Source organism: Acanthochromis polyacanthus, chromosome 1 (assembly GCF_021347895.1).
Source record: "Acanthochromis polyacanthus isolate Apoly-LR-REF ecotype Palm Island chromosome 1, KAUST_Apoly_ChrSc, whole genome shotgun sequence".
Lineage (NCBI taxonomy): Eukaryota > Metazoa > Chordata > Actinopteri > Pomacentridae > Acanthochromis > Acanthochromis polyacanthus.
This window is the reverse complement of record NC_067113.1, coordinates 29,861,971-29,889,037: the sequence shown is the minus strand read 5'-3', so window position 1 is coordinate 29,889,037 and position 27,067 is coordinate 29,861,971. Positions and strand designations below refer to the sequence as shown.

Sequence of the window (27,067 nt, the reverse complement as noted above, 5' to 3'; positions counted from 1 at the left end):
ATCATATGTCGTCCGAAAATGGACAAAAACATCATAGTTTAGTATGTCGTCCAAAATGTCACTAAAACGTCATAGTTTAATATGTTGCCCGAAAATGGACAGAAACGTCATAGTTTATAGTATGTCGTCCGAAAATGTCACTAAAACGTCAGTTTAGTATGTCGTCCAAAATGTCACTAAAACGTCATACTATAGTATGTCGTCCGAAAATGGACAAAAAGATTATAGTTTAGTATGTCATCCAAAAAATGACCAAAAACGTCATAGTTTAGTATGTCGTCCAAAAAGTGACCAAAAACGTCATAGTTTGGTATGTCGTCCAAAATGTCACCAAAAACGTCGTAGTTTAGTATGTCGTCCAAAAAGTGACCAAAACGTCATAGTTTAGTATGCCATCCAAAAAGAGACCAGGCGCCCGTATAGCTCAATGGGTTAAGCGGGTGAACCACGAACTGGTCTCCGACGCAGCCGCCTGGGTTCGATTCCCGCTCATGGCCCTTTGCTGCATGTCTTCCCCCACTCTTCTCACCTGTTTCCTTTCACTCTCTTAATTAGCCTATCAAATGAAAAAGGCCCATAAAAGGTGACCAAAACATCATAGTTTAGTATGTTGTCCAAAAAATGACCAAACACGTCATAGTTTAATATGTGACCAAAAACGTCAGTTTTTTATGTCATCCAAAACGTCACTAAAACTTCATCGTATAGTATGTCATCCAAAAATGGACAAAAACGTCATAGTCGAGTATGTCGCCCGAAAATGGACAGAAACGTCATAGTTTATAGTATGTCGTCCGAAAATGTCACTAAAACGTCATAGTTTAGTATGTCGTCCAAAAATGTCACTAAAACGTCATAGTTTAGTATGTCGTCCAAAATGTCACTAAAACGTCATACTATAGTATGTCGTCCGAAAATGGACAAAAAGATTATAGTTTAGTATGTCATCCAAAAAATGACCAAAAACGTCATAGTTTAGTATGTCGTCCAAAATGTCACCAAAAACGTCGTAGTTTAGTATGTCGTCCAAAAAGTGACCAAAACATCATAGTTTAGTATGTTGTCCAAAAAATGACCAAACATGTCATAGTTTAATATGTCACCCAAAAAGTGACCAAAAACGTCAGTTTTTTATGTCATCCAAAACGTCACTAAAACTTCATCGTATAGTATGTCATCCAAAAATGGACAAAAACGTCATAGTCGAGTATGTCGTCCGAAAATAGACAAAAACGTCATAGTTTAGTATGTCGTCCAAAATGTCACTAAAACGTCATAGTTTAATATGTCGCCCGAAAATGGACAGAAACGTCATAGTTTATAGTATGTCGTCCGAAAATGTCACTAAAACGTCATAGTTTAGTATGTCATCCAAAAATGGAGAAAAACATCACAGTTCAGTATTTCACCCAGAATTGGACAAAAACATCATAGTATCTAGAATGTCGTCCGAAAATGGACAAAAACATCATAGTTTAGTATGTCGTCCAAAATGTCACTAAAACGTCATAGTTTAGTATGTTGTCCGAAAATGTCACTAAAACATCATAGTTTAGTATGTCATCCAAAGATGGAGAAAAACATCACAGTTCAGTATTTCGCCCGAAATTGGACAAAAACTTCATAGTATCTAGAAAGTCGTCCAAAAATGGGCAAAAACATCATAGTTTAGTATGTCGTCCAAAATGGACAAAAACATCATCATATTGTATGTCGTCCGAAAATGTCACTAAAACGTCATAGTTTAGTATGTCGTCCAGAAAATGACCAAAAACGTCATAGTTTAGTACATCGTCCAAAATGTGACCAAAAACGTCATAGTTTAGTATGTCATCCAAAATGAGGAAAAAATGGTCATAGTTGAGTATTATGTCCAAAAAGTGACCAAAAATGTCATAGTTTAGTGTGTCATCCAAAAAGTGATCAGGTGCCTGCATAGCTCAATGGGTTAAGCGGGTGAACCACGAACTGATCTCCGACGCAGCCGCCTGGGTTCGATTCCCGCTCTCGGCCCTTTGCTGCATGTTTTCCCCACTCTTCATGCCTGTTTCCTGTCACTCTCTTAATTAGTCTATCAAATGAAAAAGGCCCCAAAAATTTGACCAAAACGTCATAGTTTAGTATGTTGTCCAGAAAGTGACCAAAATTTTCATAATTGAGTATGTTGTCCAAAAAGTGACCAAAATCGTCATAGTTTAATATGTCGCCCAAAAAGTGACCAAAAACGTCAGTTTGGTATGTCGTCCAATAAGTGACCAAAAATGTCATAGTTTAGTATGTCGTTTCAGAAAGTGACCAGGCGCCCGTATAGTTCAATGGGTTAAGCGGATGAGCCATGAACTGGTCTCCGACGCAGCCACCTGGGTTCAATTCCTGCTCACGGCCCTTTGCTGCATGTCTTCTCACCTGTTTCCTGTCACTCTCTTAATTAGCCTATCAAATGAAAAAGGCCCAAAAAAGGTGACCAAAACGTCATAGTTTAGTATGTTGTCCAAAAAATAACCAAACACGTCATAGTTTAATATGTCATCCAAAAAGTGACCAAAAACGTCAGTTTTGTTATGTCATCCAAAACGTCAGTAAAACATCATATGTCGTCCGAAAATGGACAGAAACGTCATATTTAGTATGTCGTCCAAAATGTCACTAAAACGTCATAGTTTAATATGTCGCCCGAAAATGGACAGAAACGTCATAGTTTATAGTATGTCGTCCGAAAATGTCACTAAAACGTCATAGTTTAGTATGTCGTCCAAAAATGTCACTAAAACGTCATAGTTTAGTATGTCGTCCAAAATGTCACTAAAACGTCATAGTATAGTATGTCATCCGAAAATGGACAAAAACATTATAGTTTAGTATGTCATCCAAAAAGTGACCAAAAACGTCATAGTTTGGTATGTCGTCCAAAATGTCACCAAAGACGTCGTAGTTTAGTATCTCATCCAAAAACTGACCAGGCGCCCGTATAGCTCAATGGGTTACGCGGATGAACCATGAACTGCTCTCCCACGCAGCCCCCTGGGTTCGATTCCCGCTCGCAGCCCTTTGCTGCATGTCTTCTCACCTGTTTCCTGTCACTCTCTTAATTAGCCTATCAAATGAAAAAGGCCCATAAAAGGTAACCAAAACATCGTAGTTTAGTATGTTGTCCAAAAAATGACCAAACACGTCATAGTTTAATATGTGACCCAAAACGTCACTAAAACATCATAGTATAGTATGTCGTCCGAAAATGGACAAAAACGTCATAGTTTAGTATGTTGTCCGAAAATGTCACAATAACGTCATAGTATAGTATTTCGCCCGAAATTGGACAAGAACTTCATAGTATCTAGAAAGTCGTCCAAAAATGGACAAAAACATCATAGTTTAGTATGTCGTCCAAAATGGACAAAAACATCATCATATTGTATGTCGTCCAAAATGTCACTAAAACGTCATAGTTTAGTATGTTGTCCAAAAAGTGACCAAAAACATCATAGTTGAGTATGTTGTTCAAAATGTGATCAAAAACGTCATAGTTTAGTAAGTCATCCAAAAAGTGACCAAAAACGTCATAGTTTAGTATTTCATCCAAAAAGTGGCCAAAAACGTCAGTTTTGTATGTCCTTCAAAATGTCACTGAAATGTCATCCAAAATGTCACTAAAACATCATAGTATAGTATTTGGCCCGAAATTGGACAAAAACTTCATAGTATCTAGAATGCCGTCCAAAAATGGACAAAAACGTTACACTTTCGTATGTCGTCCAAAATGTCACTAAAACGTCATAGTTTAATATGTCGCCCGAAAATGGAGAAAAACATCACAGTTCAGTATTTCGCCCAGAATTGGACAAAAACATCATAGTATCTAGAATGTCGTCCGAAAATAGACAAAAACATCATAGTTTAGTATGTCGTCCAAAATGTCACTAAAACGTCATCGTTTAGTATGTCGTCCAAAAATGTCACTAAAACGTCATAGTTTAATATATCGTCCAAAATGTCACCAAAAATGTCTTAGTTTATTCTATCGTCCAAAATTTTCTTAGTGTACTCTGTCATTGAAAACATGTCATAGTACAGTATGTTGAATGAAATATCATAGTATGGTATGTCAAAAAAGTAATAGTAATTACATATCATTATTATGTCAATTTGTGAAACACTTTCTTACCTGTACAGCACCAAATTTAAAGCTTCAGTTTATTGCAAAACTGGCAGTAATGGGTTTATTCAACATGAATGTAACAACCGTTGATTTGTCTGTCGGGATGCTGCACATCAGAGCTTCCGATTGCTGCTAAGGCCACAGGGATGAAAGTTCACTTACACATGCAACCAAATTTGAGTTTCCTAAAGCTGTTGTGCTAGAGTAGATAAATTTCATCTGTTCTTCTCATCAAGGCACTCATCATCTTCATATTTTCTGTTTCCGGTTTCCGAGGTCCTGGTGATGAAGGAGAGCTGCTGATGTGACCTAAACGCCTCCTGAAAGAGCCTTTTCTTCACACCCTGAGCTTTATCAACCCAAGCAAGTCTCTCCTCTGATGGTAATTTATGGAGCTTTGTATGGATCACAGTGAGAATTAATGGCTTATCCTCTGAAATGTGTAAAGTTACTGTGTTGCTACAGTCAAGTGTGTAATAACTGGACCGCCACAGTAACAATTCATATAGATGACAAGGAATGTAAAGCAAATTGCGAAGTCCTGCAAAAGTAATACAAGGTAATTTTTAAGTTGCTCCCAAAAATTTCTCACTGTGACCTTTAGGAGGCTTCGTATGAATTGCATCCATATCAAAGTTAGGGTTTTTTTTACAGGTTAACAGTGCCATCTATTGTGCTGCAAAGACCAGAATGAACCTACAAGCCTTTTTCCTACATTAATGACACGACATGTACAAGGTTCAAACACAGCTTTATTAGCATCAAGGCATGTTATTCAGTCCATAAGTATGTTCCTTCTTACTTCACCCTGACATGTGGTCTATATCATTTCTGGTATTAAAGGATAAGTCCAGTATTTTTTATTCCTTTTTTCCCCAATCGTTTTGGGTCAGAAATAATTGGAATTTATGTACATATTGAGCAAGAACGCTGCAACAGTTAAATGTCATGGAGCGATCCAGTCCCAAACACAGTGGGCCGAGTTAGCACAGGATAGCTGGAGAATTTAGAAGTTCAATGGAAACCATGTCGCCACTACTTAAATTAGAACTCTTCCAATGATGGATTATAAAGGTGTTTGTTTTATAGTAGCTGAGTCACTCTGAAGGAGAATAAAATATGACTCAATTTATGATTTCATCACTACAACAACCCCTTAATTAACCTACCAGAAGCCATGTTGTTGCGCTGTTGCTCAATATTGGGCTGATTTGAACAATTAAGTCCCTATATATAATATTAAATTAGGGTATGGGTTTAAACTACCAGAATTATCCTTTAACGTACTGAACATTTGTACATTATCATAAAACGCCAGCTTCAGTGAATTACATTTAGTTGCATCATCAAGAAACCATTTTCACATGTAGCAATAATGAATTTGGTAGAGGTTGATATCGGACGATTTTCATTGTTTCCATCAACCGTGTTAAAGTAAAGGACACAATCTGTGCATACAATCAATCCTTGGAAATAAAAACAAACATTTTTCAAGATGGATTTGTTTGGTCTGCTTTCTGCTCACTGATTTAAACATAACAGGATTGTTGTGAGAACACCAGCAGTTACACGGCTACAGCCACACTGACTTCTGTTGAATGAACATTTATACGTGATCTACAGTTTAACATCGAGTGTTTTTAGAATAAAGTAACATTTCTACAGTGACATCTAATCAGTCACAAATATTCAGTGGTGGAAGAAGAGCTCAAGTACAAATACAGATAGAATAGTTAATGTACCACTATTTAAATCTATTTTTGTACAAAGTGGTTCCCAGACATACGGCTAAATCCCTCCAAAAGTTCACAAGACATATCTGTGAGATAAATAGGGCAGAAAACAAGAAGAAACTAAGTTCTTTGAAGCTTAAACAGTTGTAAAAATGTTTTTAATTTAAATGAGACAGACTCTTTTGTAGAAGGCTATAAACCAATAACTCTGGGAACCACTGGTTAAGAGAATTTAGCTTTTTTTGTTGTTAACTGTTAACAGTGGAGTAAAAAGGTGCATAAAGACGGAATGAAAATTATCTCTAAATTATGTTTCAGTTAATGTTACTTTCCACCACTGGACAAAGTAAAACATGTTATCCAAATACTTAATAATTTGTCTGGAAAATATGGATTTCAGTTAACATTAATATCTTAAGGCCATTTTCAACAAACAGTTCCAGGAAGTCAAGCTCTCTGACTGTCTGGGTGTTTCACTGCAGGAATTTCATTGATATTAAAAACTTTTAATCATTTTGGATAATTTTTAGAGGTCAAACACTCATCATATCATCTGAACTTTCTTCACTTTTACATCTAACTTAAACCCAATACTGGCTTAGAAAGAACACAAGTTGTTTCTAACCAATCCAAAATGGCACCAAACACGTCATAGTATAGTATGTCATCCAAAATGTGTAAAAAAGTCATAGTTTGGCATGTGGTCCAAAAAGTCACAATAATGACGTAGTTTAGTATGTCATCCAAAATATCACAAAAACGTCGTAGTTTAGTATGTCGTCCAAAATGTTGAAAAAATGTCATAGTTTAGTATGTCGTCCAAAACGTCACCAAAAACGTCATAGTTTGGTATGTCGTCCAAAACGTCACCAAAAACGTCATAGTTTGGTATGTCGTCCAAAATGTTGAAAAAATGTCGTAGTTTAGTATGTCGTCCAAAACGTCACCAAAAACGTCATAGTTTAGTATGTCGTCCAAAACGTCACCAAAAACGTCATAGTTTGGTATGTCGTCCAAAATGTTGAAAAAATGTCGTAGTTTAGTATGTCGTCCAAAATGTCACCCAAAACGTCGTAGTTTAGTATATCGTCCAAAATGTTGAAAAAATGTCGTAGTTTAGTATGTCGTCCAAAATGTCACCAAAAACGTCATAGTTTAGTATATCGTCCAAAATGTCACCAAAGTCGTCGTATTATGTATGTCTTCCAAAATGTCACTGAAAACGTACTGAACTTTCTTCATTTTTACATCTAACTTAAACCCAATACTGACTTCGGAAGAACACAAGTTGAGGTTTGGAAATATGTTTAAAAAAGGTTTCTAACTTATGAAACACCAAGCAAAGTGTCTGTCTAAACATCACATAACCGTAAATATCTAATATCGCTCTAATTTGCCTAAAAGTCAGAGTGGAAACAAAAATAGGACTCTAGCTCTTGTTCCTGGAACTGTTTAGTCATAAATGGCCATTAGACTATGAGTGAGCACAGAATAAGTCCTGCCAATGCTGTATTTTGATGGGTTTAGTCAATAATATTACACAGTGAAACATTCCTCTACAGTGCTGTATTGGTGGGTTGGGATGTGGATATAGGTGAAGCTCAGGAGCGGCTTTACCTCCTCCTCTCAGACGTCCGTTTTGTTGACGGTGTCGCGGCGAGTGATGATCTTGTAGACGCTGTCTCTGAAGTTGCTGTCGGAGGTCAGTCTTCTGGCCGTCTCCCTCAGCTCCTCCATGCTGCCGTCGTCAGCGTTGGCCACAGCGAAGGACTTGGAGTGTTTCACTGCAGAGAGAAGAAGAAATGTGGAGGAAATCAATCAATGAAGCACTTAGGACTCAAACATTCAGATGATCATTTATCAAGTAAAAAAAAAAGATGGGAAAACATGTTGCTTTTTCTCTACTTAATTAGTTAATTGAATGTTTCTGGACTATTGGTTGGGGAAAAATAACTACTTATAGGCCAAAAAGATCATCCACACTGCAGCTACAGATAGTAGATGTGAAAGTATGACTGCTACTTTTTGCACATCTGAAATGGTAACCAAAAAAAAACTGGCAGTAAGGTCGCCAATAAAACAGTTTATAGAATTGAGTGATATTGTAACTTTCTAAAACTGAAAGTAACAAGAAATATCTATAACATGATGACATTTTTCTGGTTTAAGTATAGTAAAACTGTCAAACTGCAAAAGAACAAATGCAGATTTTTTTCTGTGGACATTATGCACAATTTTGGCTATTAATTAAAAAAACGACTTTTTGTGATTTTAATAGATATTACCTGTGATTTAATTTAGTTCTTGATAAAAGTGTTTTTTTCTTTTAAATATCGGTTAATTTTTTTCTGATAGTGTAATTTTACAGTCAAACACTAAAAGAAAATGAAGTACTATTTGTAAAATACTGATTTCTGATAGAAATTACTGACACTTTTAGTCTGTTTTTTTGATTATCTAGTAAATTAAGACTTTATTGTGATTATACTAGTTATGCTACTAAATACTACCTTGTGTGGGTGAATACTTATGCAGTCAATTAAACACACATTTTACTTTTTATATTTTAAATTAACTGACAATACTCTGCAGAAATCTATTTTCACTTTGACATGAAAATCTTTTTTTTGTAAATTCTTGTCAATAAAAAATCTAAAATAGTTAAACCATGAAATGCAATGAAGGGTGAAATTTTCCAAGAATACTTTCTATCAATGATGTATCTTAATATTTTGTTAGTTTATTGTGTCTAAATATTCAGATAAATATTAGTAGTACCACTACTGCTGATAATGCTGGCATTACCTGCTACTACCTAATGTACCTAATATTGAAAATAATCTGACAAAACCTCGAGCATTTAACACCTGATGTAGAAAACAGATTCAAATGTAAACATAGCCTCTGGGGTTAGCGTGGATTCAGTCATAAAACACGTCTGTTGTGATGTTCAGACTTACACCAGTGGCGTCTGGAGGCCCTCCTCTGGATTCGGCAGCTCTTGATTCTGCGAGCGGCAGCTTTGTGAAGATACACGGCGTTCTTCATGATCGCCGGCAGCTTCGCCTCGATCTCGGCCGCGCAGATGCACTCCTCGAAGAACCCTGCAGAAAAACACACACGAGTCCTTTATAAAACGGCCCAAAGAACAGCCGCAGATTGAACCACAGACACACAGAGAAGACACCTCGATGTGAAAATCTGAGGTCCAAATAATGAAACGATGGCGGCCGATTCAGTGTCGCACTCTTTAACTGCACATTTAGCCCTCGTGTCGTCCTGCGAGTCAAAATTGAGCCGTTTTAAAGTTTGAAAATGTGGGGGAAAACTATATTTTCACAGTGAAACCTCTGATCTCCACATTTTCATCATTTTTGGGAAATCTTTGAACACTTTTGGTGGAAAAAAAATGTTATAAAATGTTTAAGAACATTCACGTAAAAATCAACCAAAATCAAGCAAATTTCGCTGTATTTTGGTCGATTTTTTTGTGAATGTTCTTAAATAAAATATAAGACGTTTTACTGACATAATCATTTAAGATGTTTTTAGGATTTTTTAGTAATTTTTTGAAAATATTTAAAAGAATTTTCTTGCTCAATTTGGGGGATTTTTTCTAAAAAATAAAACTTTTAAGGGAAACTTTTAAGGAATTATTGGAATTTTTTGCAAATCTTCAGAAATTTGGAGATTTTTTTGGTGCCCGTAAATGAGGACAACAGGAGGGTTACCCACAGACACCCAGAAAGGACACCACGACGTGTGAAAACCTCAGGTCCAAATAATAAAATGATGACGTCTAATTCAGCGTCACACTCTTTAACGGGACATTTAATTAGATCAGTAACACTTGAGCTTTTCCTACTAAGACTGGTCAAAGTGTCTGCTGTTCTAAAGCCAGTAATGGGAATAATAGCAGCAGTATTCATCTGCAGGCAGACCGCCTCACCGCTGTCACATTAGATCAGGTTAGACAGCAGCAGCGTGACTCACATTCCTCCAGCCAGGTGTCTAATTTTACTGAACTGAAAGCAGCACAGCGACCAGTGAAGCAGCTACAGAACCAGAGGATGAACTCACTCCTCAGCTGGGTCACGTCGCCCTTCATCTTCTCGTCTCGCTCTTTGGTTCGCTCCAGTGAGTTCAGGCCTTTCTCCAGGTTCTGCAGAGCCTCTTCAGCCTCCTTCAGCCGCTTCTCCAGCTCCACCCGAGACTCGATCTCCGCCTGGAACACAGAAAATACGCGAGAACGTTCATTTAAGGGCCAGAAAAGATCGATATACTGCTCCGTATCAGTCCGTGTTTCTGGTTGCTTTTGTTTCTTAAAGGAGACAATCAAGCAAAAGTAAAGCAATTTAACTAAGAATTTGATTGTGAGAATGTAGATTGTTTTATCTAAAGTCCAGAAACGTCACATTACATTAGTGTGCACTGTAAAAAAAAAATGTTTAAAAATGTGTTAAATATTGTAATGTTCAAAAACAGTAAAAACTAAATAATTACACTTTTTATGATTTAAATAAAGCAAAAGAGTCCTTTTTTATTCACACCTTTTTTTGAAAGAATGAATTCATATTAGCAAAAAGTCATTTTAGATGCAAACATAATTTAAAGTGTTCTGTGATTTCATTAGATATTATTAGTTGATAAAACAAAACAGGGAGAATATAACTAAAACAACCAAAAAATAAAGATTTACGAATGATTAAATCTTTAATACACATATTTTTTATTTAAAAAAATGTCTGTGAATATCAAATATCTGTAAAATAATAGATATTTTTGCTGATTTAAATACAGCGCAACAGTCATTTTTTAATCATACACTGCAAATGAATGAATTAATGAATGAATTTTAGACACAAATATAATTTAAAGTCAGCTGTGATGTAATTTAGATATGATTATTTAACAAAACAGGGAAAATATATGCATGATAACCAAAAATAAAGATTAACCAATTATGAAATCTTTTATACATGTTTTATTTTGAAAAATGTTGTGAATATCAAATATCTGTAAAATAATGGATATTTTTGCTGATTTAAAGACAGTGAAACAGTCATTTTTTAGTCACGCACTGCAAGAGAATGAATTACTATTAGTGAAAACACAGATTTTAGATGCAAACATAATTTACAGTTTTCCATAATTTTACTAGATATTATGAAACAGAAAATATCTTTAACATAACCAAAAATGAAGATTTATTAATTATTAAATCTTTAATACACATATTATGTCAAATAAAGTCTGTGAATATTAAATATTTGTAAAATAAAGAATATTTTTTGCTGATTTATATACAGTTTTTTAAATTTACTTTATGATAAAAACCGATATAATGTGTAAAAATACAGATTTTTTGCATGTGGACATCTATTACAGTTTTGGCTAGTTTTTTTATACGTAACATCTAAATGAATACTTTTTTCTTGTGTTGTCAGACAATATAATAAATATGAGAACAGCATATCAGATTTGTGTCACTAGAAACTAATTTGGAATAATTTTTAATTGAATTTGAACTGAAATAAAGATTTGAATTTGAAACTCACAATCTGAGTAACTGCAATACAAATTTAATAAATAGAAAAAGTAAACTATGTTCTAAAGGTCAGTAGTTGTAAGAATCTGCTCTCCTGACTAGATGAAAGTTTTTGAAGCTTGACAGATTTTCTTGCACGCTTCCTTTTTTTTTTTTTTAACAGGCTTCCTACCAGGTTATCCTCATCGAGCACATTTTAACTTCATTAGAGTTTGAGGAATTTCTGTTTGCATCTTTAGACTTTGCTTCCGCCTGTGGCCATAAGATTTAAGTAAAAAAAACCTCCAGAACAGAACTGGGTGAGCTGCTTCCTGCAGTGACCTCTGGAAGGTGTTTAGCGTGCAGGCTGACAGCAGCTGAGTCACTCTGTTACCTTCAGCTCGGCTTCGGTTTGCTGTTTGTCCACGGTGAGCTGAGACAGCGACTGCTGCAGCGTCCGAGCCTCAGACGAGTAATATTCTCTCTCCTGCTGCAGCACTGAAGCTCGCTGCTCGTTCTCCTTCAGCCTGAACGTGAAAACAAAGCACAAAGAACACGTCCAACACTAAAATAAATGCAGACATTCCTGAAGCTCTAATGATCCACCTCCTGCCATTTGAACATTCTTAAAGAACACAGTGAGAATACAGTGACTGTTTGTGTAAAATCTGTGGATTTTTTGGGGACATTTCAGTCAGTGATGCTTCCGTGAGTTTCCTTTGAGCTCGGGGCTGCAGACATTGAGGTCATGCTGTGCTCACTGAGCTCGACAGGAGACACATGAATGCACAGCGACACGCACCTGCAAAGTCATTTCAATGGTAAAACAAGAAGCATGCGAGTTTATTTTAAAGACAGCGAGAGTTAAAGGAACAGCTGTAGATCAGAATAAATATGCTTTTTTCTCTCTGTCCATACAGTGATTTATCATTTGTTAGGATTCAAAACAATGATTATTGAGATTTAAAGGCTGATTTCTTGACCTTTTAATCAAAAACAGGCTGGTTGTTTCCAGTCTTTATGCTAAGCTAAGCTAATTAGCTGCCGATAGCTTCACATTTAACAAATAGATTTGATAGGGGGAGTGATTTTACATTGAGACCTCTGCCAAAAAGCAAATATATGCATGTCGGAAAGTGTCGACCTATTTCTTTCAGATGGCTTAGATTCTATATTTTTAATTTAACCAAATATCTGGTGTTTTTTTTTTCTGTCTTTTCTTATATGGGTTCTTCCATCTCAAACCAACAGTCCTTCTGTTTCGACCATCTGTGATCTGCTTGAGGCTTTTATCATAAACTATGGACATTTAAAATGGTCTCTGTGACATTTTAGATTTAATATATCACATATTTTCAGCTTCTTTTCTACAACTGTCCACTTTCAGTACGGTTTTTCGAACATTAAAATTTGAGGCTGTTTGAACGACAACATCCCAGAAACTATTAAAGACAAAACCCTAGTCCACACGTTCTCCACACTGAGCCTCATCTGTGAACTGAGGAGAATAAAGGTCCAGTTTTTTGGAGGCTGAACATTAGTGCTGCCCAGTCGATACCAGCTGCCTGTAATATCCCACTTACTGCTGGTGATCAATGAGCGGCTTGTTTCAGGATCAATACACATTTCCACTAGTAGTTACATCCTCTGTACCATTAGCATGGAGCTTCCCTGGAACGACCAGAGTAGAATATACAGTCTCAAACACAATCTAAAATACAGACATACGCCTCAGAGTTAGAGAATAATCTGAGTATTAGTTGTTCACAGATGATGGAACCAAGAAACATATATAATAATAATAACAATAATAATAACATAATGTGGCCTCAACTGTAATTTAACAGAAATGCTGTTTCACTAAATATATATTTTGTGTAGCCCTAATTTTTAACCACTAATCTAGAGTGAGAAACAGGAAAGAAAAGGAATATGTGATTGCAAAAATATATATATATATTTCGGCTACAGAAAGTTGACCAAAAACAAATACTCTGTTGGGTTTTTTTTTTTCGATTGTTGGCACGACACGAGGAAACACAATAACTTTGATGCTGCAGATATTCAATAAACTCAGAGCAAAGATTTTCTCTGTGGTGTTTTTGTACGAAAATGTGGAAAAAACACTCATTTAATCACGTCACATAACTCAAAGTACTGTTGTTTGAGTGGCCCCTTTCATTAAAATGAATTCTCAGATTAAGAAATGGAAGAAATACGGCACATTCATAAAGAGAGCAGGCTGTCTTAAAACACTACTTATCTATGCAAGAAAGAAACTATTGAGGGAGGCCACCAAGACACATATGAGTCCTCTGAAAGAGTTACAAGAAAGAGACTAGTGAGGGAGGAAACCAAGACACCTATGCCTCCCTATGACGGAGTTACAAATGAGAAACTGGTGAGGGAGGCCACCAAGACAGCTATGACTCCTCTGAATGAGTTACAAGAAAGAAACTAATGAGGAAGACCATCGAGACACCCATGAGTCCCTATGAAGAAGTTACAGTTACAAAAAAGAGATGCGTGAGGGAGGCCACCAAGACACTTAAGACTCCTCTGAAGGAGTTACTAGTAAGAGACTAGTAAGGGAAGGCACCAAGACACCTATGACTCCCTACATAGAAATTACAAAAAAGAAACTAGTGAGGGAGGCTACCAAGACAACTATGAGTCCTCTGAAGGAGATACAAGAAAGAGACTAGTGAAGGTGGTCACCAAGACACTTAAAACTCCTCTGAAGGAGTTACATATGAGAGACTGGTTAGGGAGGCCACCAAGACACCTATGACCCCCTGTGAAGAAGTTACAAATGAGAGACTTGTGAGAGAGGACACCAAGACAGCTGTGACTTTACTGAAGGAGTTACAAGAAAGATACTAATGAGAGGAGGCCACCAAGACACATATGAGTCCTCTGAAGGAGATACAAGAAAGATATGCGGCAAGGAGGCCACCAAGACACATATGACTCTTCAGAAGGAGTTACGAGAAAGAAACTAATGAGGGAGGCCACCAAGACAGCTATGATTTACAAGAAGAAGTTGCAAGACTGGGATTTTGGTAAATTTGTTGTTGGCAGCAGAGAGCATTGTGGGTTTTTTAGCTTGTAAAGGGCCACCATGACAGAGACTTCTTTGATGCTTAATGACCTCTGGTTAGAGCTCCTTTGTCTGAGATGAACTGGAACCAAGTAGGACAGTGTTCCTACATTGAACTGACATATGGAACAGCAGTCAATGACTTGTGTCTGTCACCTAAAACATCAGCACCAGACAAACAACTGCTGAGTTCCGTTTGTGTTATTAATTAATCAATTATTGATAGAAGCTGCACAGGGCTGTGTGACAGCGGATGCAAACTAACAATACCAGTCAGGTAAAAAGTGCCGTCCCAATCTTTAACATTGAAACAGGATATCAATAATCTCTGCAGAACACCGGCTCTCTCTGACTGATGGGTTTTTCAAAGGATTCCAATCAGCCATCCTTGTGACTTATTAAAGCATGTGAGGAAGAAATACCCCACCAGCGTTCCCAGTCTGGTGCTGGCAGGTTTCTACTCACTTGTCATCAGCCAGCTCCTTCTCCTTCAGTAGGATCTTCATCTGCTCCTCGATGTGTCGCAGATCCTGCAGCAGATCAACGTCCTGGAGATCCTCACCGTCGTTGCGGCAGGTTGGACCAGAGTCCTCCTCGTTCTGAGCATCCTGAGACTCCAGATCTTTGACTCCGAGCAGCTCCAGAGTTCGCTGTTTCTCCTGAGAGAGTTCCTGAAGGACAGAAAACACGACAAAATCACATCCTGAGCCCTAATCATCTATAAAGGATCAGTCTCTGCTGCTCCATTATACCAGGATAATACCTCAGTAACATTATTACTTTCCTATTCCAGTCTTATCTTAGTATACTTATGCTATTTTCAGTAATCTGTCACACTACTCTCTCATTCCATATGTCATGTAATGTCGTTTCCTGAGTAATATAAGGAAAAGAAAATCCTTCAGGATAAATAAAGTTTTATGTAATCCTACGTGGATGTAAAGATGCTTTCAGCAGCATTACTAACCCTGACAGCTCATGAAAAAGCAGAGTTTTTCACATTAACAGGAAGCTTTAAATACTTCATCTTGTCTACAAATTAGTGGAGGGATGCGATTTTTAAAAATTAATCTAATTAATAGCAAGATCTGACACAACAAGCAAAGTTTTTCAATTCAAATACATTTTGGTTGACGACTGAATCGATGAATAGACATACAGTGGTATGCAAACGTTTGGGCACCCTTGATAATTTTCAAGATTTTCCTTTATAAATCACTGGTTGTTCGGCTAGCCCTGCGACAGACTGGTGACCTGTCCATGGTGTCCCCTGCCTTCACCCAAGTCAGCTGAGATAGACTCCAGCACTCCCCGCGACCCTAATGAGGATAAAGTGGTGTATAGAGAATGGATGGATGGATGGCTGTTCGGATCAGCAGTTTCAGTTAAATATATCATATAGCAGACGAACACCGTGATATATGAGAAGTGAAATGAAGTTTACAGGATTTACAGAAAGTGTGCAAAAAAAAATTTAAGCAAAGGTAAGCAGATGCATACATTTGGGCACCCTTGTTGTTTAACTGATTTGAATACCTTTAGCACTAATTATTGGAATACAAAATTTGTTTGGTAAGCTCATTGACCCTTGACCTACATACACAGGTAAAGCCAATCATGAGAAAGGGTATTTAAGGTGGCCAATTGTAAGTTGTTCTCCTCTTCACATCTTCTCTGAAGACTGGGAGCCTCACAACAACTGTCAAATGACCTGAAAGCAAAGATTGTTCAACATCATAGTTTAGGGGAAGGATACAAACAGCGAGCTCAGAGATTTCAGCTGTCAGTTTCCACTGTGAGGAACATAGTGAGGAAATGGAAGACCACAGGCACAGTTCTAGTTAAGGCCCCGAGTGGCAGGCCAAGAAAAATCTCAGATAAGCAGAAGATGGTGAGAACAGTCGAACTCAACCCACAGACCAGCTCCAAAGACCTACTGTGCATCGTTCAACTGTTCAGCGCACTTTGCACAAGGGGATGCTGTATGGGAAAGTGATGCGGAAGAAGCCTTTTCTGCGCACACGCCACAAACAGAGTCGCTTGAGATTTGCTAAAGCACATTTGGACAAGCCAGCTTCATTTTGGAATAAGGTGCTGTGGACTGATGAACCTAAAATTGAGTTATTTGGATATAACAAGGGGCGGTATGCATGGCGGATGAAGAGCACAGCATTCCAAGACAAACACTTGCCACCCACAGTAAAATTTGGTGGTGGTTCCATCATGCTGTGCGGCTGTGTGGCCAGTGCAGGTACTGGCAATGTTGTTAAAGTTGAAGGTCAGAAGATTCTTGCCAACAACGTTCAAGAATCAGTGACAAAGTTGAAGTTGCGCCGGGGCTGGATACTTGAACAAGACGACGACCCTAAACACTGCTCAAATTCTACAGAGGAACAAGCAGAGGGGGGTAGAGTAGCCAAAAAATTGTACTTAAGTAAGAGTAACGTTACTTCAAAATAATATCAGTCAAGTAGAAGTAAAAAGTAGCCATCCAAAAAATTACTCAAGTAAGAGTAAAAAAGTATTTGGTGAAAAGTCTACTCAAGTACTGAAAGTACTGACTAAGTGTGTGATTGTAATGTCTGATTTATTTTTTAGAAATGATGTGATCAGACAGACAAAAATGTAAAATAATGTTCAAATTCTGGTATTTACAAATAATAATAAAAAACTACAAAAATAAACATCTTTACAAAATGACAAGTTAAGGCACAAAAAACACAAACGTCCAAATCTCAGTTTTTCAAAACATAAAGCTTTTGAAACAAACACCTGTAGTAAGGTAATGTTTGTATGTTTGAACAGTGCAAACTACTTCCAGTGAAAAGACATACTGCATGCTCATAGAGTCTATGACATAGACTGTATGTGAATGCTGTATCCCCCTCCTAAATTTCCTTCACTAAGCCAGCCCTCTGGACTTCCAGTAAGCTGTGTTCCTATTGGCTATCCTGGTGGCTGCTGCAGTGAGGAGATGCGTTATGTTCTTCCAGCTTTATGGATTCTGAACCAACATCTCAGACAGCACTTTGTATGATATATTTTTGAAGCAGTGTTCTAGAGACGTGGAAAATCAATGCCAAATTGCACTGAAGTTGGCTCAAAACTTTAATGACTCACTTTATGTTGATTTTTCCTTTGATTTGTCACCCCTGTGTTTTAACCTTTGTCCGCTGCTTTGCTAAGTGTTTTCCAGTTTGGACTCTTTCTGTTAAACTCACCAACTTCTGGCCTCATATTTACCGACGATGTCGCTCTCATGTCTATGAGAGCGGCATCGATCTAATTAGAGTATTTCCTACAACCGGTCCTCTTCTGTAACGTTCGACTCTGTTCTGAGCCTAATCTCATCCACAGAGCGTCATCGATGCTAAATTAGCAGTGTCACTGGACCTCAAGGCTTTGTTACACAACTTATCGCATCAGCAGCTGTAAGATTACATGATCGAGTCCTTTCTTGTTCATCGATACGTCTGACACGTTACACTGATCTGCACATGGATGATGCAGTCAATAAAGTTGAGTGTTTTTTCCTTTCAATACCTCAATAGATTTCTGCAGCGTTACAGTTAAGCTGCTCAGCTCCTCCTTCTCACGTTCGACGCCTTTCAGGGACTGAGCCGTGCCGTCCAGGTCTCTGTGATCAGAAAACACAGTGAGGGTCGTACAGTTTCATCAGCTCTGATGTGTGTTAGCAGAATACATCTGAGCGTCCTTACAATCTGATCTGCTCCTGCTCGGCCTTCAGCTCCAGAACCACCTCCTCAAACTTCATCTTCTCGTCCTCCAGGACCTGATTGAGACGCTCCAGCTCCTACACAGACACAAACCCAGCATTTTAGTACAGATGTTTCAAAACTTTATAAATCCATACCAACACAGCCTGATGACAAAGAACCAACTGAGCATATAGTTCAGAATATCTCCAGCTTTACATGCACCCAGATATAAATGTACACATAAACAACCGTAACTGTATCGATCCAGTAACTTTGATTTCCATCTCGTGATCATTTTGGACAAGTTTAAGTCACTCAGGACTCATTTTAAGTAATTTTAGGAACTTTTTTTCACACATTTACATCATTTTGGACAAAAAGATTCATTTGCAAAAAAAAAAAAAATCTCTAAATTCTGAACCTATTGCTAAATCTCGCACCCATAAACAAAAGAAAGTCTCACCTCTCTCTGCGCTCTCTGATGACTGAGCTCCTCAGTTTCTTCCATCAGCTTATCTGGAGAGAAAACAGAAAAGATTTCACCTTATTTGCCTCTTTGTTTACCACCATCACCACACACAGACTTTAATGTGGACCTTGAAGGTCTATTTTGCCGTCTGCAATTTATATCTTCCTTGATATATGCAACTTGTATCTACCTCATTGCTATATTGCACCTACTTGTTCATTTGTGTTTGCACTAGTATGTTACTAAGTCTGCGTTTTTTGTCTTTTTTTTTCTTTCTTTTCTGAATTACTTGCTCTACATTTGTGTATATATTCATCGCTATTTCTTTATTACATCACTGTTGCACTGCCTGCTCTACGTGTCTTTTTAATTGCCCCCTGGGGACAAATAAAATTGCCTTTATTCTCGTCCGTCCTCATGTTTACCCAGATATTCCTGCTTCTCTTTGGCCAGCTGCAGCCCCTGAGCCTCCAGACTCTCGATCATGGCCTCCCCCAGCTGGGCGTTCCTCCACGTACTGAAGCCGTAAAGAGACAAAATCAAGGGATTATTTAGAAATATACAACTTCTTAATATTCCCAGAACTTGTACCTGACAGGTAGAGTGTAATTTATACAAACAAAAACACCCTTTTAGTAATGAAGGTGCCATAATCACATGAAAAATGATGTTTCTTGCATGTATAGTCTGCCATTTAAGTGAATACTCACACTTTCCCTGACTCCTGGATCATCTCCATCCACTGGACCTGCTCCTCCTCAGACTCAGCAGCCAGAACGATGGTACCCTGGAGGGCGACACAGGATTTCACATTAGCATTTTGTCAATAAGAGCTTCAGGCTGTAAAATACACTGTGGGTTTCCATCTTTGGGTTGCAGAGGCTGTAAAACTGATGATTGTGTATCTGTGCGGAGGACAAATAAATCTGTGAGGCTAATTTCTCACCTCATTACACCCTAAAGCGCCCAATTTAGCTTGAATTATTTCATTTAGTCTCTTTAGGACTGTTCCTTATAAGCTTATACAACAGGTTTTGCATAAATATGTGATTCATATTGTCTGTCTGCCCAAGTCTACCGAACAAATGATGTTTGTAATGATGGCTGAACCAAGTTTAAAGTTTAAAGTGTGTTCGATTAGCTGCTTGATCCAAAAAAACAAAAAAAAACAACAGGAAATGATGACAAATGTTAGCCTAGCCACGCTAGACCCAGGTCTGAAGACGCAAGGGTCTCGGAACTCTCGACAGGGAGGGAGGTGGGCTAAAAAGTTGTCTTTCAAATCACTCTGCAGCAATTGGGTAGGTATACAACCAATCAGCGCAACGAATAGGCTCCTAGAGCGCCGGAAATCAGAGGATGCGGTAGTTTGGTGAAGCCTTATTTATACAGTCAATGGGTGAAGCTCAAGTATATTACAAGTTGAATTTTAGCTTCAAATCTTTAAGGGCTTTGGCCAAAGCCGAGTCGAAAGATAACTGTTTATTGTGCGCAGCCATCTTCTTGTCTATCCTTGTTTCTATGGTTGTTTCCGGTTGTTTCTGTCAGAATCGTCGCGCCTCTGTCGTCACTTAGTTACGCCCGCCTTCTGACTCTACACTTCATGGTGATTGATCCGGCCAGTTTTAGGAGCATCCAACCTCGAGGCTTACCAAGGGTAACTAGACCCACCCTGGCAGAGAATTAAATTTGTTGCCGTGGGTTGTCTAGCGCGGCTAGGCTAGACAAATGTTATATTTTGTCCACAACCCAACGATATGCAGTTTACTGTCATAAAGGAGGAAAGAAACCAGGAAATAATCAAATTTAACAAACACGAATCTAACTATTTCAAATTTTCTTCTTAAAGAATGACTCATACCCAATTTAATAGTCACTAGACAACCAATATAAATGTTTTTTAGCCACCAGAGACAAGCTAAGACCACAGCACTGCCTCGTTATCAGCATTTTCATGTGTTATCATGAACTTTTTCAGAATTTTGCAGCTGTGCCTGGATCCACACAAGTCAAATTTAGCTCTTTTTTTGGTCTCCACCAGCACAGAGTGAAAAATATCCCTTTATTCCGTCTCTAAATGCTTCTCAGCAGGGTCCAAAACAAGTCAAGTTAAAGATAGCATTAAATCAACATAATAGCTAGTTGATATCATAGACTATACAGAAAAGAATGGATGTCATCCATTGGTTTGTGGACTATTGTATTTAAGTGTTCTCGTCTAGTTCTTTTTATTTTTATTGCCTAATTTGCTGTTACTAAGCCTATTTATGTATTTATTTTACGTATTTGCTGTTGTGGCTAATAGTAACATTTTTAACCTCATGTTTACGGTTTTACCCCTATTTTCTTTTATTCCACTTATTCTTGCCCTTAGTTGGATGTGGCATTTAATTGTTTTATCTGGAGTTTTTTTTTTTCACTTGTTTGGACTGACCAGCTTTCTCTTGTTCCGATTAAGCGATTGCTTTACCATCTATTTTACTGTACTTTGCTCTAAATGGGACCATAATTTACAAAATGCACATCATACTGTACTGAAGGAGATTTGAAATTAGCATTTGAGACCATAAACTTATTAGGAAAATGCTTAATGAGGTAACAAATCAAAAGAGAAGTAGACTAATTTTCTCATAGGCTTCTATACTATCAGATCTATTTTGCAACCAGATGAGTCGCCCCCTGCTGGCTGTTAGAAGAAATGCGAATTTAAAGCACATGTGCTTCACTTTTCAGACTCGAATGCTGCGTCTATCTTTATATACAGTGATGGGGTCATCAATTTAAGCAATAAATAAAGCTAATTTAAGTGAGAACTCTCTATACGTCATCTCTCCATCATAAAATCACAGTTGTATGTTATAAATGCTTCAACTTTCCCTACAGCTAATAAGTGATGATGAGATACAGAAAAGGATAAGGTTCTTACAGTGAAGTCTTCAAGGTTGATCACGATGGCAAAAGGCATCCCCATGTCCTCGTTGGCCGAAACCACACATCCTCCCAAAGGAATGACTCCCTGAAACACAAATACATCAGGGAGAAAGAAGAATGCATCTTCTGTTAATAGTAACAATTACACTATACTTCTGTTTTGTTTCTTCCATCTTGTAGCATTTTCTTTGAAAATAAAAGGCCACATGAAGACTAAAAACAATCAGAAATCTTCTACCTTCTGCTGAGTTTTCCTACAGGTTTTGAGAGTCATAGCGGCTGCTCACCTTTGGGTGGATGTTGAAGTATCTGTTGGTCTCGAAGCTTCTCTTCTCGTTTTCTGCATAGTAGAGCAAGAAGCTGTCCTTGATGATGAAGAATCTTTGTACCGAGGAAGACAAAGAAAAGAGCAGTGAGTCAGTCCTGTGGAGCTGAAAAGAATCACACATGCCACAACAAAACTGAGGAACTGTTTCTTATTGCAGCGAGTTCAACAAAGTCCACTGTCAAAACCAAGATTTAAACACTCCTGCTCCTGTCACATTTTTACCCACTGTGGGCTCATTTTTTGCAGTTATATTAAGTCCAACCCCTTTATGGAAACAGAACAACCATGACTAGAGGTAGACAGAACTCAAAAATATCTTTTGTAAAGTACGACAGTTAAAATGTGTAATTGTGTATATTCCACTAACCTTTGTTTATTGTTTATTGTACAAAATAATTTCTTCCAGGATGAATTTTAGTAGAGCTTATCTTATGTTATGTTATCTTAATGGAACCCAGGGGTGTAAGAACACTTCTGTGCAGTATTTCTAGTACTTTTAAGGTCCCAAACCCCACTCGTGAGTAGGTGTCTCTTAATTTTTTAGCATTTTTAGCAAGCCCCCATGGCCTGCAGAGTGTAGGGAAACACCTGGAGATGTTTGTGGGGCACTAGCTACATGCAGAGGCCTTGTTTACCAACTTACAGCTCTCTGGTATGTCTAGAGGCTGAGAAATAACCACTTAAAGATGCAAAAAACGCTGGCGAGGCTTTTTATAGCCCAAATTCTGAAAAATTTCAGACCCCCCACAACTCAGAAACCATTTGAGCTACAGGCCTACAATTTTGCATAGAAAGTACTTGAAAATGGTGCAGCAACACCCCCAAGGAATATCTGGTCATTTCACCTAGAATGACCCAATTGCATTTTCTATCCACTTGAGAGTACTGACAAGATTTTTTTTTTACAACTGTAATATGATCAGCTCATACTTTGTCATAAATATTTAACACCCAAACTCAAAATCAGTTATTTAAACTGATGTTCTGGTCTCAAAATCAACACTGCTGTTGGTTTCATGAACCCAGTCATCCTTCTGCTAATCAGAGGGCTGCAAATAAAAACAAAAAAACAGCTCTATAACTAAGAGGTGTCAAATGAAAAGTCACAAATGAAGGATCAGCTGATTGCGTAATTGAATCATTAAGTCAGCTCAAAAACAAATATTTGCAAAAAGAGACAACAAAATGAGCAAATACTTGATGTAAAAGATAAATGATTAGTGATCTTCTAGTGCTTAAGGACTCAGAAAAGACAGATTTATTTTATAGAATGGTCAAAAATTGGTGCAACAAACACTGGAATGTTCTGACCTTTACTTCTTAATAAGTGGACATCCTACATTTCCCACAATGCAGCACAAAAGTCGAGAGCTTACAAAGGTTCCTGATGGCTTTTATACACTAAGTAGCCCTCATCCTTACTTTTATGTGTGAAATCAGTGAGACATTCTGCCACTTTTTGAGCAAAATGATTCAAAATCTCTAAATTTCAGCACCCTGATGTGCCAGATTTGAACCAAAACAGGCGCCTCTTTCCATTTAAGCCGCTGAAAACTGAGCTCAACGCTTCTCTTTTGGCACACGAACCCAAACGAGGATTCCCCGAACGGAACCAAACTGCGACGACCTTCATGACACAAGCAGCAAATGTGAGAGGCTGCAAAGAGAGACAGAGACAGAGACAGAGAGAGAGAGAGAGAGGGCGCCGCAAATGGACTCCCTGGATCCGCCGTGTATTGTCGTTTTAACTGTTATGTAAACTAAGAGCATTATCGTGACATAAGGCACCAATCCAGGCATTTTAACCAAACGTACAGTCGTACGAGGACGCACAGATGCGCCCTGTTGTTACATAAAGTAATCCTGTAACGCACGACATGTCAACGTACACTGAGGAAAGATTACAAGGTTTAGCATTTAGCAACATAAAGCACCGGGATCAAATTTCAATGTAGTTTGTGATACTTTAAAGGACGGCAGATGTTTTCAGCTGCAGCGATAAGTAGCATAATGATGTCATATAGATGTAATATGAAATAAATAGTCAGTTCCAGCAGATATTTACTCTCTAGGTTAGGTTTCGGCACTTGATGGGAGAAAAATGCACCACTTTTTTTTTTATCAGAATAATCCAGATGTTGTTGCTTTCAAATTGCAAAAAGGCAACTTCTAAGAGTAACCTGCCTTTTAGAGCCCATCCACAAGCTTTACAGTTGGTTTTATAACCAGTAAAAAAGCAGAATTTAACCTCCACTCTGCAGCCGTAAGTAGTGTAATAACATTTTAGAGCTGCATCATCAAATAAGTTGTAAATTACAGAAGATATTTACTTCTAAGGTTTGTTTTTGTTGTGTTGGGAGAAAAATGCAACATTTTAACAGAATAATCCACAATTTGTTGCTTTTAAACAGCAAAAAAAGGCAATTTTTTTAGGTGATTTTTTCTAAGATAAACTTGCTTTTCAGAGTCCATCTACAAGCTTTGAAGTTGGTTCAATAAGCAGTAAAAAGGTTAATTTTTACTCTCCAGTGTGAAGCTGTAAGCAGTATAATGATATTTTATTTATATCAAATACATAGTTAGTTACAGCAGATATTTACTTTCTTAGGTTAGTTTTTGACACTTGCTAGGAGAAAAATGCACCATTTTTTTCCACATTTTGTTGCCTTTAAAGGGCAAAAAGGCCACCTTTTAAAGACTGAATAAAAAGGTGGTTTCTTAGGATAGATACTGTGATTTTCAGAGTTTATCCACAAGCCTTCAGTTGTTTTTTAAAGCATTACAAAGCAGAATTCTATCCCCTGCAGCCATAAGTAGCACAGTAATATTTTATAGCTGTAATATGATATTAACCGTCAGTTACAGCAGATGTCTAATTTTAAGGTTAGTTTTTGTTACTTCTTGTGAGAAAAGTGCACTATTTTGTCCACGTGTTGTCGCTTTCAAACTTCAAAAAGCAACTTTACGAGACTGAACAAAAGGTGAATTCTTCTAAGATAAGCCTGCTTTCCAAAGTCCATCTGCAAGCCTTTTAGTTGAACAAAAAAAATACTTCTTCTGAACTAAACCTGCTTTTCAGAGCCTATTCACAAGATTTTTAGTTGCTTTAATAAGCATTAAAAAGGCAGAATCTATTCAGAATAATCTGCATTTTGTTGCTTTCAAATTGCAGAAAAGCAACTTTTTCAAGACTGAACAAAACTGTGATTTCTTCTGAGAAAACCCTGCTTTTTTAGAGTCTGTCCACAAGCTTTGAAGTTGTTTTCTAAGCTCTAAAACGGCTAAATTCTATCCCCCAGTCTGCAGCTGTAGGTAGGATAATGATATTTTATAGCTGTAATATCAAATAAATAATCCAATCACAGCAGATATTTAGTTTTGAGGTTAGATTTAGGAGAAAAATGAACCATTTTTCCATATTTTGCTGTTGTTGAACTCTAAGCTTTCAAACAAAAGTGTTTCTTCTAAGAGAAACCTGCTCCTCAGAGCCCATCCACAAGCTTTGTCATTGGTTTATAAGCATTACAAAGGAAGAATTATTATACCCTAATATAAAGATATTTCATTGCTATAATATCAAAGAAATTACAGCAAATATTTACTTGTTAAGTTAGTTTTTGATACTTGTGGGAAGAAAAATGCACCAATTGATCAGAATAATCCACATTTTGTTGCTTTCAAATGTCAAAAATACATTTTTTTTAAGACTAAACAAAAATGGTGATTTCTTTTACAATTAGATTACAGCAGATATTTATTTTATAGGTTAGTCTTTGGTAAATGTTGGGAGAAAATGGCTCATTTTCTCCACATTTTTCTTCTAAGATAATTCTGCTTTTCAGAGTCCATCAACAAGGTATTTAGTTGCTTTAGTAAGCATTAAAAAGGCAGAAAATTATTCAGAATAACCAACATTTTGTATCTTTCAAACTGCAGAATGGCTAACTTTTCAAGACTGAACAAAAAAGGGGATTTCTTCTAGGATAAGCCTGCTTTTTAGAGTCCGTCCACAAGCTTTTTAGTTGGTTTATAAGCAGCAAAAAGGCTGATATGTACCCTCCAATCTGCAGCTGTAAGCAGTATAATGACATTTTACAGCTGTAAAATCAAGAAAAAAAGTCAACTGCAGGAAATATCTACTTCTTAGGTTAGTCTTTGGTAAATGTTGGGAGAAAATGCACCATTTTTTTTCTTTTTGCATATTTTGCCGTTTCAGAACTTTAAGCTTCCAAACAAAAATGTTTCTTCTAAGATAAATCTGCTTTTCAGAGTCCATCAGTAAGGTTTTTAGTTGCTTTAATAAGCAATAAAAAGGCAGAAAATTATTCAGAATAATCCACATTTTGCTGCTTTCAAGCTACAGAATGGCAAATTTGTCAAGACTGATTTCTCCTAAGATAAACCTGCTTTTTAGAGTCCATCCATAAGCTTTTTGGTTTTATTTTTAAAGCACTAGAAAGGCAGAATTTTACCCCCAGTTTAAAGACATAAACACCTAAATCAGAAGCCCCACCTGACCCTCACCTGCGGGACCACTTGGCCGACGGCCGTCCGAAGGGCCTCTTCCACAGCACGCCGTGCAGCTGCACTTTGGTGCTGATGTCCAGAACTTCCGAGTCCGACTGCTCCATGGACGACCAGGGCGAGAACAGAGAGTTTCTGGACGCGGACGAGAACATCCTCTCCGGCTTCCCTCGCCCTGGGAGGAGGGGCCAATTTTCACACAAAGAAATGAGTCAATAACAATTAACCCAACAACACCCGGTCGCACACAAACACATGGAGGTGCTGCAGGGGCGCTTCAACACAGAGCAGGAAAAAGTCGCAAAGAAATCCCAATAAGTCAGCAGGGTGGAATGATGCAGCTGCCAATACAGCTGGAGGCAGACTGTACAGAGCAGAAAAAAACAGGACGACAGAGGAAGGGAGGGAGGATACTGGGAGCTTTAGGAAGGAGTTGCTAAATCTGAAGCTGGTCGATATATTCCAGCCAGTAAAAGCTTCTATTCAGATTACAGTACCGGCAGCGAGCAGCAGCAGCAGCAGCAGCCTCCAGCTCTTGGCAGGTATGAACTCTGTGGTCCATCCTTCCATCCACCCCTGC

General features: G+C 37.7%; 2 protein-coding genes and 1 long non-coding RNA gene across 4 annotated transcripts in view; 1 reads left to right on the top strand and 2 right to left on the bottom strand.

Annotated features, from left to right (window-relative positions):
- LOC127534401 (uncharacterized) overlaps positions 1-653 on the bottom strand; it is a 7,079-nt gene extending 6,426 nt beyond the window's left edge. For both annotated transcript variants that reach the window (XR_007942515.1, XR_007942514.1), the window contains exon 1: positions 530-653. This is a non-coding gene — a long non-coding RNA (uncharacterized LOC127534401). The remainder of the gene's footprint in view (positions 1-529) is intronic.
- The window catches only part of ccdc177 (coiled-coil domain containing 177), a 25,640-nt gene extending 19,984 nt beyond the window's left edge, over positions 1-5,656 (top strand). Inside the window, 1 exon segment of the mRNA XM_051949490.1 lies at positions 4,433-5,656. The gene's annotated coding sequence lies outside the window, so the exon portion shown is untranslated.
- On the bottom strand, positions 4,889-27,067 carry plekhd1 (pleckstrin homology domain containing, family D (with coiled-coil domains) member 1). The gene is made up of 13 exons (XM_051949436.1): positions 26,488-27,067; positions 21,923-22,016; positions 21,631-21,720; positions 19,415-19,491; positions 19,130-19,221; positions 18,699-18,751; positions 18,236-18,330; positions 18,060-18,153; positions 14,982-15,187; positions 11,811-11,943; positions 9,970-10,114; positions 8,850-8,993; positions 4,889-7,673 (listed from the first exon to the last, which is right to left on the bottom strand). The coding sequence occupies exons 1-13, from the start codon at positions 26,640-26,642 to the stop codon at positions 7,516-7,518; spliced, it is 1,536 nt and encodes a 511-aa protein (XP_051805396.1). The 5' UTR covers positions 26,643-27,067; the 3' UTR covers positions 4,889-7,515.

What these genes read in the sequence shown, in the direction of transcription:
- plekhd1 (XM_051949436.1), bottom strand. Translation starts at nt 26,642, where the DNA reads ATGTTCTCGTCCGCGTCCAGAAACTCTCTGTTCTCGCCCTGGTCGTCC. An exon ending in AGAGAAGCAGGAATATCTGG is followed by an intron (nt 18,752 to 19,129) that starts GTAAACATGAGG and finishes TTTTCTCTCCAG; the next exon opens with ATAAGCTGATGGAAGAAACT. An exon ending in ATCAGAGAGCGCAGAGAGAG is followed by an intron (nt 18,331 to 18,698) that starts GTGAGACTTTCT and finishes GTGTCTGTGTAG; the next exon opens with GAGCTGGAGCGTCTCAATCA.